Raw genomic sequence first — 13,994 nt, forward strand, 5'->3', positions numbered from 1 at the left:
AGCTCCTCATTATATTGTTGAAGGGTTTGCAATCTAAACCATCCCACTATGAGCATTTCAACCTCCTCTGTAGTAATGCTGGTGATGTCATCTATAATCCAAATGCTTGGGAGTTTTGGGACATGTGTGATGTTGGAATTTGGATATGCCAAGTGTGTGTGATTTTGTCGTTACAAAATCACATCATTTGAGCTTTCTATCGTCTTGGACTAGGATGTGTTCTCTGAGAGTAGAAACATGGAGCCACTACACCGATTGATGAGCTTCGAATATAATGGTTACACTTCACCTTACCCTCTGTTCATCCAAAGCATTTGACTTTTGAGTTGCTTGGAGTTCTTCTTATGCCCAAAAGGTATTATGGATAGGATGCTCACGCACATAAGAATTGGCTCTTGCTTGCTCTTTACCTTATCCAAGGTTCAACTGGACTCTTTGAGGTGCTCCCCTGGGAGGATTAGAATTGGTTGCCCCCATTGTTTTCTATATCTATTTTCCATCACATACCCTAGTATATTATGTTTGACTTCAATATTTTGTAATGACCATCTCTTTTTTTGAATGGTCTCCCTCTCTCCATGGATCTGTGGCATGTTTTCATGCATTGGAGTTCCTACAACTACACTCTAAATAATGTGAGCCACTTGTGGTGGTGTTGGTGTATTTCTGATTGTTGTTTTATTGATCAAGGCTTCTAGGCTAGGTCCTGCACCCACATGTCTACCAACCATGTAAAGCATTTGTCATATATGTGGTATCTTCCCCCTTCATTTCACATGTTGCTATTGTCATGAGCTCCTGTATACTATTGTATCATGTGACAATATGGATGGCATTAAAATTTCAACTCGTACACATAAATGAAATCCATTTTAGGGAAGAGTAAGTTAGCTTTTACGTGTGTTGGGTCATATAATTGGCAAACCATTGTTTCCCACTAAAACATTTTATGAGCTTGATCAAATTGAACCCATGATCTGTTTCAAGTCACCATTTCTATTTCTTTACATGTGGTTTACAAGATCCACACCTAAAGCATGTCCTTTTCACATTTTAAAGATAAAACATCTATCTTCAGGAAGTCCTTGCCCTAGAAATCTACGTCCATGGAAAAAAGAATACCTATACCTTTTTATGAGTGCTATAACCCTCTCCCATGGGCATCTTTGACTTCCTTTTCTTGTTCAACGATCCTCTTGAACTTATTAGATTGGATAATGATAAGTTTTAAGTTTATTATGGGCATTACAAGTATCAGTGAACACAGTAACAAGTGTAATTATTATTTACTCACCTTTGATTCTCTACCAAGGTTGTAGCTCTTCAAGGAAATTTGTGCAACATCTCCAACTTGATCAGGCTCTGTTTTCACTTCACCTTCATCCATATCAATAAGGAGTTCATCAACTCCTTTACAACATTCATTTACAGTTTCCTTGGCCTTCTGCCATTCTAATCTATCTTATTTTTTCTAGCTTGCTCTTTGAAGTGCCTAGTTGAACATCATGGTTATGGTCACCAATATGTACCATTCACATTGTCATCATGGTTTGTAAAAAGGAGGCAATATGATAATGACAATAAGTAGGCTTCCTACTACAAAAGTGGCAAACTATTTTATTGTTCTCTTCTTCTACCATCAAACTAAGAGCACATTTTCTTTGAAGAAACCCTTTAAAACATGTTGTATTGAACTTCTTATTATTTAGGTAAACCTCCCCATAACTGCAATTATTGGGCTTCCACCTTGTCATGTAAGTGGTGGGACCAAACCCTAGAAGTTTTTTATTAAGAAAAGGGATTGTCTCATGCATTTAGCTAGGGAATTTTTTACTAGATAGAGAGAAGATAGAACAGGTTATTTTTCTTATGCGAGAATGTTTATTGTATGGATTGTTGCATGAAATATGGATGCAAGATTACGACAAGACTGGTAATATATTCTAAAATTATTGTATAATAAACCAAGAGACACGTTCTCCTTGGGGGGATAACCATTCCGAAGTGATAGGTTTGGGGCAACTAGGTATTCCCCCACTGAGGGCAACCAACTCTTGAGCATTTACGGAGTTGGGGCAACTGCTTATAATGGTTAACCCACCACAAGGCAGTTGGTCTAATCTAAGAGGTGTCTCTATTATCAAAACGATTGGACCATGATCATTGTACAAATATCGGAGGTGTCCCTTTTATTTTGAGCTAACATACATATTTAAAGTTTAATTGGATTTGGTTGGTTAAATGTGAGTCTTTTACCTAAACATTTACCTAAATGTACAAAAAAGCTCACTAATAAATCACAAAGCTTGCAACCCTAAGCTCGCTAGAAAATATTCCCCAAGAAATAGAAAGAGAAAATGAAAGGCTTGGAATGACATGTGTTGACTAGGGAGCTTTTACTATATAAATAACATTTAAAAAAAGTGGTGTCCTTGCCCGAAATTTCATCAGCGTGAGCCAATTGAATTGGGTGGCACCGGATAATAACGTTAGAAACCTTATAAGCTTGGGCTATGTATTATGCCAATGGCTGCAATTCTAATGTTATTAAAGTACTTCAAGTAGTGGGGGGGCTTTTGACAATGATACTAAGATGCTGGTGCATACTTTTAAAGGGTCTAACCTTTATCACTATTTGATACAGAGGTACAACTCAAAGAGCAGGAGCTGGATGATGACAAGGACAAGAGTTAGTCCTGGCATGGGTGTAGGATGCTGGTGGAATCCAATCCTAAAGGTCAAGGGACATGTCTAATAGTCCCGAGGGATTTCCTTCCATCATGTAGAATTTATCTTAAGAGAGCCTTGTTTTTTGTCATCAAAGAGTTGGGTTATCTTTCCCAGCTTGTATATTTGAGGGGTTGAAGTGTGTGAGGGAGATCAATATATATTCGAACACACACACACATACCCACGAGCGCCTAGTTGAGTTGGTAGAACGGTTGGGTTCCAGCGAGAGGAACGAGGTTCTATGCCATCAGGGCTCAGGTTCTATGCCATCAGGGCTCCGCGAAGTGGGTGAGGGGTTGAAGTGTGCTATACTTTCTATAGTATATATATATATTTAAAAAAAAAGTAAAAAAAAAAACCTTATAAGCGCGGCCACCCATGTAGCAGAATCAAGTGTCGGGTTCATCAGTTACGCATTTCCTGTAAGCTCTCAGCACGATAACACAACCGGTATGCAACCCACAGAACCCTAATATGAATTCAGCGCAGAAAGATTTCTTGATTGCTTCAATACACATGCATGTAGAGGCTTCTTCCTCGATCCACCTCCCAACCTTGACCAAGCCTCCTCACATGCACCATGCCACTAGCCCCCCCTATCGGCTTAACCCCCCTTGCCCAGCATTAGGGGAAATGGGCTGCAATTACGTGCTGGGCTTAATCCCTGCTCGCCCAATTCTTGCCATGTGTCTAATTATTTCTTGAAGGCTTAAACTCCTTCAAGCCTTTCACCTTCATCCTACAATTAATGACTTAAGGCTTTCCATAGGCCTATTGGCACCTCAATCACTGGTCTACTTCACATTGGCCACCTCAATCACTGGTCTAGCCCTCTAGCTTCTTAATTTACGCGCCTTTAGCGAAATCCTGTAAATACAGCTGATGTAACAATATCCACTCATAGGAAGACATCATGGACCTGTTGGTGGGGTGGTGAGGGATCATTACAAGCGTCTTTGTAATCCCATTGCCTAGACAAAGATGGAACTCACAGCCCACAGAGGAGCATATGGCCAAGATCTAGCATCCACCATGTGAAAATCACATTCTCACCTCAACTCACAGATCAGATCATTTTTACTTTTCTTGTCATGTTAGCTCTAGGGATTGCTTTAGGCATGCTCATTTTTTTCAGATTGTATACATCATGTACCACTTGGTCTCACAGGTCATATTGACCATCTTATCCCTGATAGTTTGTGACATAATATACTGTAATGGGTTTTAATATAGGACTATGCGAAAGAAAGGGGAGTGTACTTGTCTATATAGTCACATGTGATTCCTTCTAGTATGGCACTGTGTAAAGGAGGAGGAACGTCTTCACATTTGTCTTTCTTGTTGGCAGAAGAGTGAGACGTTTTTGGCTGCAAAAGATGACAAGCCCGATATCAAAGCTACCTTTTACTGGGTCCAAATCATTGGAAAAACAGCAAGCAGAGGAGATGTGGAAATTGAAGCCGTAAGTGTTCCACAAAATTCATACTCATAACTCACATCCTTTCCCTGCTTGCTCAGCCCTAAACAGCTGCACATAGGTCTTGTCTATGCCTTATTCCTAGCTAAAATATGTGTGTGGCTGCATGTGTACTATCTCCAGATGATGTATATACTGTAGCAGACGTCATGAAGTGCATCCTGCTGGTGCTTGCAAAGTCCCTATTGTTCACAGCTTGATGTTGTATGAACTACTGCTATACCGGTCATACAGCCTTGTTAGCAGCTGTACAGCTGCATTGACTTGCTGGTTCTTGCAAGGTGACAATTCACTCAATGCATCAGCAAATCCTAATAGTGCAAAGTGTAGACCTTGCTTTTCAGCGGTGCTTTTTTGTGTCAAGAAATCAAATTTTGGGCCTTCAAATCCATAAGTGATGATCTAGGTTAACTGTAGGCTGGGTTAACTGTAGGCTGGCTGCATGTACCTGAAGTTCATTCTCACACCAGCAACCCCTTCCCCAGGAAGTATTCCAAGGCGGTTAGTTTCAAAGGAAACATACCACCATCTATGCCATCTCTTTTGTGGAAGTCTTCAAGGCAACAACATGTGGTATATGAAGACTAGCCTTGTACCAAAATAAAGATTTTTGCAAACACTCTTAGTGCTCATGTTGGAATATATACCATCTCCAGAGGCTCTACATGTACCTTTGCATGCTTGTACTGGTCATTTCTATGAGGCCCCGCATTGTAGACATCATCTAGCATTTTTCTACCATTTTATGAGTCTTTTTATAGCATATTTATGCTTCACAACTACTGTCGGCTTGCTACCGCTGGCGGACTAGCTCATATGGGACATATATAAGGGTCCACACCTTTCTCATCATTTCCCATCTCATTTCTGCATATTTGCTGAAGGTCATTGGCTGTTGCAACAGTCTCTTATGCTTGTAAGCACCTACGGGCTTCCCTTGTGCTCATTTTCAGCAATAATCAACTGTCTACAGCCTTCTATAGTTTGTGCTTTTGCCCGCAGAGCTTTGCTGCGTTTTCTGCATTTGTACCTGGGACTGCTGCGTTTTTGCTGTTGGAGGCTGAAGCTCTCTTCTAGGTGCTGAGGATAGGGTTCCTGAGAGATTTGCTTTCTCTATTTCTCTTTTCCCACCTTCCCTCCCTTTCTTCTTTCTCTTCTCTTGCTGTGCACAGCTTGAGAGGAGGCTATTTGCTGTTTTTTACAGCCCTCTTGATTCAGAGAAGGTTTCTTGTCAGAGGACATGGCTTCAGGAGATTTCTCTGGTGCTCCTTCTCCAGTCGATACTCTAGCGCCTTCACTGCCTGGATCCCCTGCTCCCACTCCCCAAGGTTCCTCTTCCCAATCTTTCTTCTTTAAGTCTCTCTCATCCCGGTCTTGCTCCCACCCCTACCTATATACCATCCTACAATCCTTCCCAAGTTAGCGACTCCGTGAAGCTTACAACAACCAACTATCATACTTGGTCTTTCTACTTGCTTGAAGGAGCCAGTGCGTGGATGTCCATCTCCACACCTTACTTGGTCGATCCTGCTTTGAGAAGCATATTGGATGCTCGGGCCTGTCTTATCATCATCCATTGCATGACTTCGTCTATACAGGCACAATTTATCTCTACTCAGAGTAATGCTCATTAAATGTGGATGGAGATCCAGGGGAGGTATGGGAGAGTTTCGATGGTGAAGATTGCCAAATTGGAGTCAGATATGGAGAAGATTACAATCAACGAGTCAGATAACATGGTTGGGAAGATTGGAGAGTTCACCCGTATCAAGCTGTAGCTTGAGGAGTACGGGAGCACAATCAACAATCCTATCCATAACTTCTTGGTAAATTGCTTGCTTCCTTTGATTCTTTTAGGGACCATATTTAGTTCCGTGATCCTCTTTCCCCTTTTGAGGAAGTCGTGAGTTATCTCCACGACAAGTGTATGCTTCGCGGAAAAGGCAAGTCGGAGTTTGTTTTTGTTGCCTCTTACAAGGGCAAAGGCAAAGGCGGAAAAGGAAACTCCAACAACAACAAAAACAAAGGCAAAGGCAAGGGTAAACATGATTCAAAGGAGTCTAAGGACAAAAGCAATGAATGTGATTAATGTGGCAAGATAGGTCATATTGAGGCTCGTTGCCTTGCTCGTCGTGATAGCTCTCACGTAGCCAAAGCCAAGTATAAAGCCTAGGATGTTTCCAAAGCATCTGACAAGGACAACACCAAAGACAAGGGCAAGGACAAAGTTTTAGAGGAGGGATCTGCCAAAGTAGCTCATAGATTCATCTACTTCTTCACAGGATTCACTCCTTGTGATCACAGAGATGATTTCTCCAGAAGAGGTCAGTGACACACCCGAAGCGGTGGAATGGGTTGGTGATAGTGGTGCTTCAGCCCACATGACCAATCAAGCCCATATTCTAGAGGACTACCAGACTCTCTCTTCTTTAGTTTGCATCGGCAACAACTCCTCGCTTCCTGGTGATGATCATTAAAGGCGATGAACTTGGTAAACTCTGATCCTTTATGTTCCTGTTTTAGGGCTTATGCTAGAAGGCTAGAGAAAAAGACAGTGTTTGTCTTGAAACATGCACACGCTGCATGAAGGTGCCATGTGGCCATACTGGTGCACAAGTGCGTAGATATCAGTAACCTAATGAAGTTTAGCGATGAGCACTAGAGATTTTCTTAAGCCCTAGTCTAGGGACGAGTCATCAGTTGCCATTAGGTTTAGGTCTTAGGACACAATGCCACACATAGATGTAATCCTCTTGAATTGGAAGTTGTACAGGTGTCCAAGCAGCTTCTTAGGCCAAAAGCTGCGCATTGGACATCGGGTGTGTATCTGACCCCGTCTGTTTTTAGCCCAAAGCAGTTTCGAGCAGGAAAGGCACCATATTGGGTAGAGATGGGCTGGTCAGGGCACAACAAGTTAGGCAAGGGGCACACATCCCTTAGGCGATTGGGCAGGGAGATGTGTTGGGCAGCCGGCTTTGGGCCAGCCAGCTTAGGTGCCCACATGTGTGAAGAATGAATGACAAGGTTTTGATCGGCGTTTATAGCCCAGCCCATGGCCTGATTTTAGCAGCCGATGGCTACATCTCCACGTGTAAATGGAAGGGCAATTGTACACGGAAAATCTTATCAATCATGAAAACTGAAAATATATATGAGCATGCCAGACAAAAGAGATGACAAATCTGCATAGTACACCACACTAGGGGCCAGAAGATGGGCTGACCCCCCCCCCCCCCCTTTATGGTTAGATTACCAAAAAGGAGTCTGCTTCCAAATACAACTTCACGGGTGCCTAGGGATTCTCCACTGGCTAGCACCTGTCTCTTCTAGTACAATATGAAAGCAAAACAAAAACATATGTAGAATTTTGTTGACAATTCTCAACACAAGAAGGCACTTCTAGCGTCAAGCACATGCAAGACAACTATGGACAGCCCATAGCACTCCCGCATCAGCCCGGAACAACCCTGTATCTTCACCTTCCTCTTGTATGGCTCATAGGACAAGTTGAGCAGCCATGAGGGAATGTTTACAACAGTCGATTAGTCCTCAATAGCCACAGAAGGATGCAACCAGCAGCAATACACAAGCCTGCAAGCCCTCGGTCCGAAGGAAAACTGTCCAGATGCACTCGACCAGCTCTTCCTCTCTGTTTTTATGATTAGTCCAACCTCTATTCAAGCTATAAATCAGCCAGCCACCCAACAGTGGAGAACATGCAGAAGGGGTCGGCCAGCACCTCCCATGCACTTGTTAGGTTTTTGTCGTGGTAGAAGGCTGTAAACAGCCTGTAAACAGTCGACCAGCTCCCATGCACCAAGAAAAGCAGGCGCCTACCCCAGAACTGGAGTTTTTCTCCCATAATATGGCTTCCTGCTGAAAATAGCCTACACTTGTAGAAGGGGGCGCCTACCATCAGTTGGTTCAAAGCTAGCCCGGTGCCCACCTTATGGCTGCCACATGTATTAAAATAGTCTTGCACCTTATAAGTTGTCCGGCCACTTATAAGTGTGTGTGAACCTGCACCCATAATTATTAGTACATGAAACCATAAAGTTGTAAATTTGGTTTCTGGGTACACTTACCACCTGCAAAACACATGTAGACCACCTGTGAGTCCCAAACAGGTGTGCATATACACGTCCACAGGGTGCCCTCCCCGGCCCCATGGACAATGTAGGCAAAAATCTCAAGCATAGGATCTCTATCGCCGACAATAGACTTTGGCATGCCACAATGTTTGAAAATTTGAGCTAAGAACAACTTTGCCATGTGCTCTGGCTTGATTGTTTTCCTCACATGAATAAAGTGTGCCTGCTTGCTAAAACGATCTATAATAGTCCATATAGCATCATTTCCATGTGCCGATTTCGGCAAGTCCATAATGAAATCCATAGCAATGCTTTCCCATGGTTCTTGTGGAATGGGTAAGGACTGAAGTAAACCAAGTGTCTTGTGTCTGTCAAACTCGACTTTCTGACACACTATGCACTCTCGCACATAAGCTTTAATATCTTTGCGTAGAGTTGGCCAAAAGGAATATCTTTCCAAAGCGGTGAGGTCTAAAAATTATGTCCATCATTCTATTGAAAGTGGCGGGAGCATTTGTAAGTCCAAATGGCATAACCAAATACTCATATAATCCAAATGATGTTCGAAAAGCCATTTTGTGCACATCTTGAGGTACCACTCGAATCTGATGGTAGCCACTCTTAAGATCAATGCGACTGAAACAAGTAGCTCCCTCAAGTTTATCAAGAATATCATCGATTCGAGGAATCAGAAACCTGTTCTTGATAGTAATTTTGTTAAGGGCCCTATAATCAACACACATTCTAAATGTCTCATCCTTTTTCTGCACAAGTAAAACTGGAGAACAATAGGGCGAAGAACTTGGCCTTATCAACCCCTTCTCAAGTCAATCATTTACTTGAGTCATGATTTACTCCTGTTGGGAAACACTCACCCTATAAGGAGGTCGGTTAGGAGGAGAGCTCCTAGGGATTATATCAATACAATGATCCTCTAGCCTCTTTGGGGGTAACTGTCCTGGTAGTGAATCAGCAAAACAATCAGCATATTCACTTAAGAAATCAATCTTATCTTGATCTATGGGAGTTACAGCATCATGCTCAACATTATCATGTACAAAGACCAAGTAAGAACAAGCTGATTTCTTTATTGCCTTTGAAATAGATATATGGCTTACAACGGATATGGTACTCCCAGTAGTACCCGCATCAATGCAAACTTCCCTATCCCTATGAGTAAATATAACTTTCAAAATCTTGGGATCCAAACGATAATGCCAAGGCATCCCAAGTATCACATCACATCCCGTAAATGGTGCCACGAGGAAGTCTTCATGATCCAAATATCCGTGTATCTGTATGCAAAGCTTCCCAATGATGGGAGTGACCTTAACTTCCTTGCCCTCAAAGGCAGCATCTGCATGAAAGTCCATGCCCAATTCCTCGGGCTTTAACCCAAGAGCAGCAGCCATCTGTATGGATATGAAGTTATCTGTTGAGGCATTATCAAAAAGGAATAAAGCTGTTTGGTTCTTTAACTTGCCCCAAGCTTTGCGTAAGATTCTGCTCTTTGGTTCATGTGCAGTGTTTCCCTCAACATCGGATATAACATTCACACTCGGTTTGGTATCCTGCACATTATTCTTTTTGAGCTTCTGGGGGCATTGAGCTTTCATGTGATCTTTGCTTCCATAAGTGAAGCACTTCCCCCCTCTCATGCAATAAAAAATATGCTGTCTGGACAGCTTAGAATCATCCTTTTTACCCCCCGGCTTCTTTTTTGAGCCCCCTTTTGCATCCTTGGATTCATTAGGCATAAACTTAGGTGGCTGTCCACCCTTTTTCTGCTCATTTCCAACTCTGAATTTTCCCTTGTATGAGCTGAATTTTTGTCTTTTTGACGCTCCCTTACCATGCAACTCCTCAGAAATAGTGGTTGAGTATATGAGCTCCTGTAAGGTGTTGTGGGGATACACTGCAAGGCTCTTTTGAATGATTCATTGTAGCCCTGATTCAAACTTTCTTTTCTTCTCATCCTCACTAATCGTCATGAAAGGTGTGACTTTGAGAAGAATCCGCCAAAACTTTGAAACATAAGAGGAAACGGATTCGCCTTCATCCTGTGTTAGCCAATCCCATTTCTTTCGTACACCCTTCTCGAAATGAGGAGGAAGGAACTGATCATAAAATTGCTCTTTGAAAGCACTCCATGTACGGGCAGCTGTCCTATCCCCTAACCAAAAGCTTTGCCATCCACCAATCACTTGCAGTCTCTTTAAGATGCATACCCACATGCCTGAGCATAGATTGCATACCCACATGCCTGAGCATAGATTCCTTTGTAAATTTCTCAGTGCAAAAGGCTATTTCAAATTGCCTTATGAAAGCAAGCGCCTTGGTAGTATCCAACTTTCCATTATAGCTCTCAAATTTGATGTCCTTGTCCCCTGACTTGAACTCTTTGGCCTTCTTGCTATGACGAGTATCCTGACGCTCTAATACATCATCCTCCTCATCATGTCTACGATGGCAATGGTGCCCAGATCTAGGGCTGATTTCCCATGTAACACCTTCCACTCTGGATGAAACTTTAGGAGCAGGAATATACCTAGAAGTAGGAGACACCACCGACGATGCATTAAGATCTTCTGCATCTCTCAAATCGGCTGAAAACCCCTCATCATCCCCTCGAGTTGCATGTCGATGTACATCATTTCCTCAGGCTGCATGGGCTGCAAGCCCCCTCAAAACACTTGCTTAGACTGCATGCCCACTTACATCACTTGCTCGGGCTGCATACCCTCTCACATCACTGGTGCGGGTTGCATGCCCTCTCACATCACTGGTGTGGGCTGCATGCCCTCTCACAACATCATTAGAGTTCCCTTCACGGGATAGCCTGCGAGGCTGCCGTGTGAAGACCCACTTGCCCTCATCATCGGAAACAACATCGCCATGGCTTTTTAAATAAGCAACAGCCAGCTCTCGAGGTTTGTCGATTCTCAAGAGGGATGCGCATGGCAAAAAGAGAAGCCCCCAGCTCCTTTTAATGAAGTTGACTGGCTATTTTTCCCCTTTTTGCCAAAAATAACTAGGTTGGCCCAAAAATAGCTGAACTTGTCCAAATATATCAATTTAAAGCTTTTCTTGGCTTGTACTCGAAGTTTTAGCCAAAAATATCAACTTTTATGCTTTTCCTGGCTTGATGCTCAAGTTTCATCTAGGCGCCTCCTTTTGTCCACCTATCCATGCCCAAAATATCATATGTCTAGCCCGTCTTTAATAATATGTGAACACACCGACCATGCTATGTGGCCATCTTTCATGACAAACCATGCAGTAAAATGCTCTAGCTTTCTTTTGTGGAAAATCCCTATTCACACCTTGGTTCCACTTAGTGTGTGAAACACTTGTCAAGACTGGTGAAGGGACCAAATGGTGACATCCCCTTTGTCTAATAAAATAGTTGTCCGCAATTGTAGAAAGCTGATACCACTGAGATATCCTTCGAGAATAGTAGATGCACTGCCAATTTGAAATATTTCATAATTCCAGCATTAAAGCCATAAATCCAGATCCACGATCCGACACCAGATACGGTCACAAGAGCACACTCTGAGGATGAAGTCAGCTCCTTAGGAGAGAGAGTAACTAGGAGAGAGTTTGACGTAGTTGTGCAAATGGCGCCCCCTCTTTCAGAATCCTACTCATAACATAAAATCATCTTGTCAAAAATCCTCTGGTTGGACCAACAAAATTGAAGGTTGGTTGCATGGATTTGAAACTCATTCGCACAAGCTTGCTTTAAGAGGCCATGATTTTTGACGTTAGTGCTTCTCTCATGGATGCATTGGGCAGTTGCGGAGATAACTTTCTCTGGTCATGTTTGGATGGTACACTAGACACCCGGGCCAGAGTTGTTTGGGAGACTGTTTTATGCCCCTGACAAGAAGGGGGGCTGAATATCGTAGATCTGGATATTCAGTGTAGAGCATTGCTTTTCAAATTAGCGGTCACAGGGCAATGAGCCTTGCAAGAATTTCTTTATGTTTCATATTTCCGGTTGTACACGCTCGGTTCACGTTTCATCTTTATGGAGGCATAGTATAGGGCACCTTCCTCTCCACTTATAACTGCCATTATAAGAGCCTGGAGTAGCATGAGAGGTGTTTTAAGATAGAGGCTTCCTAGATCAGAGGATGAGGCTGATAGACAACCCATTATGTGGTATGACCTCATTAGAGATGAGGTTGGGTGACCTTTGGGTGCGTCTGGATATATGATGTGGCCAGGTTGGGAGAGATGTGCATTGACAGTTATTTCTTGGAAAACTTTAAAAGTCTTCCTTTGGATTGGAGACTTGCATCCACCTAGCACCTTAGAGGGAGTCTTGGGCTGATTGACAGCCCATTATGTGGTATGACCTCATTAGAGATGAGTAGGGCGACCTTTGGGTGCGTCTGGATATATGCAGTGGGCAGGCTAGGAGAGATGAGTAGGGCGACCTTTGGGTGCATCTGGATATATGCAGTGGGCAGGCTGGGAGAGATGTGCATCGATAGTTATTGCGTGGAAAGCTTTAAAAGTGTTCCTTTGGATCAGAGACTTGCATCCACCTAGCACCTTAGAGGGAGTCTTAGACGGGGCATTGGGAGAGCTATGACATCACCCCATTGATTCAAAAGAGATTTTGGCACAAACTTTGGCACTCATATAGGTGGAGCCCAATCTCCCACTTCTTTTGGTTATTCTTACATGGTGGCCTCCCCATTAATCAGTGGAGGGCTATTTTTGGAGCAGACCGTGCCTGTCCTAGATGCACGGTAACTTCTAAGATAGTGCAACATCGCATATGGGGGTGGAAAGCTGCTCGTAGGATTTAGGGCTCTATAGCTCAACTTATGTGTAGATTGAGGAGAGAGACCATTTATGTTACTTGGGGTGCTATTGCTTGGCTCACTCAGTTTGGTCCACAAATATTTTTTGAGGGCAGGGATTTGGACACCACCTTAATGATATGTAGAGGTGTGGCCCAATGCTACATGCTATTGGTATATTCCTCATACATAGTATAGACTACCTCTGTAGAGGATTGATACTACTTGGGAGCTCATTGCCAATATCATAGTTTGGCAGATTTGGAGGGCCGACGCAGAGAGGCTATTGAGGGCATTCATATATACGACACTCAGCACATTTTTACTATATGGGGAGATATTATTCACTCTCTTATGGCTACATGGCTCGTATATAGGGACCATCTAGATCTGCGCAAGCAAAGCACACTGTCTTCATGAGGGAGTGGGATCAAGGGATCTTTTTCTCATCGACCCCCATAGGACTCTCTTGGCACACTTGTGCCCCATATTGGTTGAGATCACCCTACATTTTGGGATGAGGCCTTTTTTTGTTCCAGCTTCAAGCTATGATTTGAATGGTCTATTCATAGTTAATAGAAGTCTCCTTTTTTGCAAAAAAATTAAAAATTAAAAATCATGGCCTTACGAAAAGATAGTCTTTAAAGAAGAATGGGGGAATAAGACGCCGATATTTTTTATTTTTTGTGGCTATTAGAGCTTTGCGCCGTCATAGAAGAAGGCTTGCAAGGATTGTCGTTGATCGTTGGCTGTACAAGACAAAAACGGTAATATTATGAATCATTTTCTTAGGCATTGCACGCACATCTTTAGAGATGAGTTATTTTGGTGATTATTTTTTGGTAGTTCTTTCTGGTGATTATTTTTTGAATTTGTATT

General features: G+C 42.8%; 1 protein-coding gene across 7 annotated transcripts in view; it reads left to right on the forward strand.

Annotated features, from left to right (window-relative positions):
- Window positions 1-3,095: 3,095 nt before the first annotated feature.
- LOC147604821 (uncharacterized) overlaps window positions 3,096-13,994 on the forward strand; it is a 141,601-nt gene continuing 130,702 nt past the window's right edge. For 4 of the 7 annotated variants that reach the window (XM_086794451.1, XM_086794453.1, XM_086794454.1 and 1 more), the window contains exons 1-3: window positions 3,100-3,180; window positions 4,079-4,192; window positions 13,813-13,882. In XM_086794451.1, coding sequence (XP_086650577.1) covers window positions 4,107-4,192; window positions 13,813-13,882 — 156 coding nt within the window. In that variant the 5' untranslated portion in view covers window positions 3,100-3,180; window positions 4,079-4,106. Of the gene's footprint in view, window positions 3,181-4,078; window positions 4,193-13,812; window positions 13,883-13,994 lie in introns of all 7 variants that reach the window. The other 3 variants (XM_086794452.1, XM_086794456.1, XM_086794455.1) reach the window with 3 other exon arrangements.

Source organism: Cibotium barometz, chromosome 61 (genome assembly GCF_041138505.1).
Source record: "Cibotium barometz isolate CiBa-2024 chromosome 61, ASM4113850v1, whole genome shotgun sequence".
NCBI lineage: Eukaryota > Viridiplantae > Streptophyta > Polypodiopsida > Cyatheales > Cibotiaceae > Cibotium > Cibotium barometz.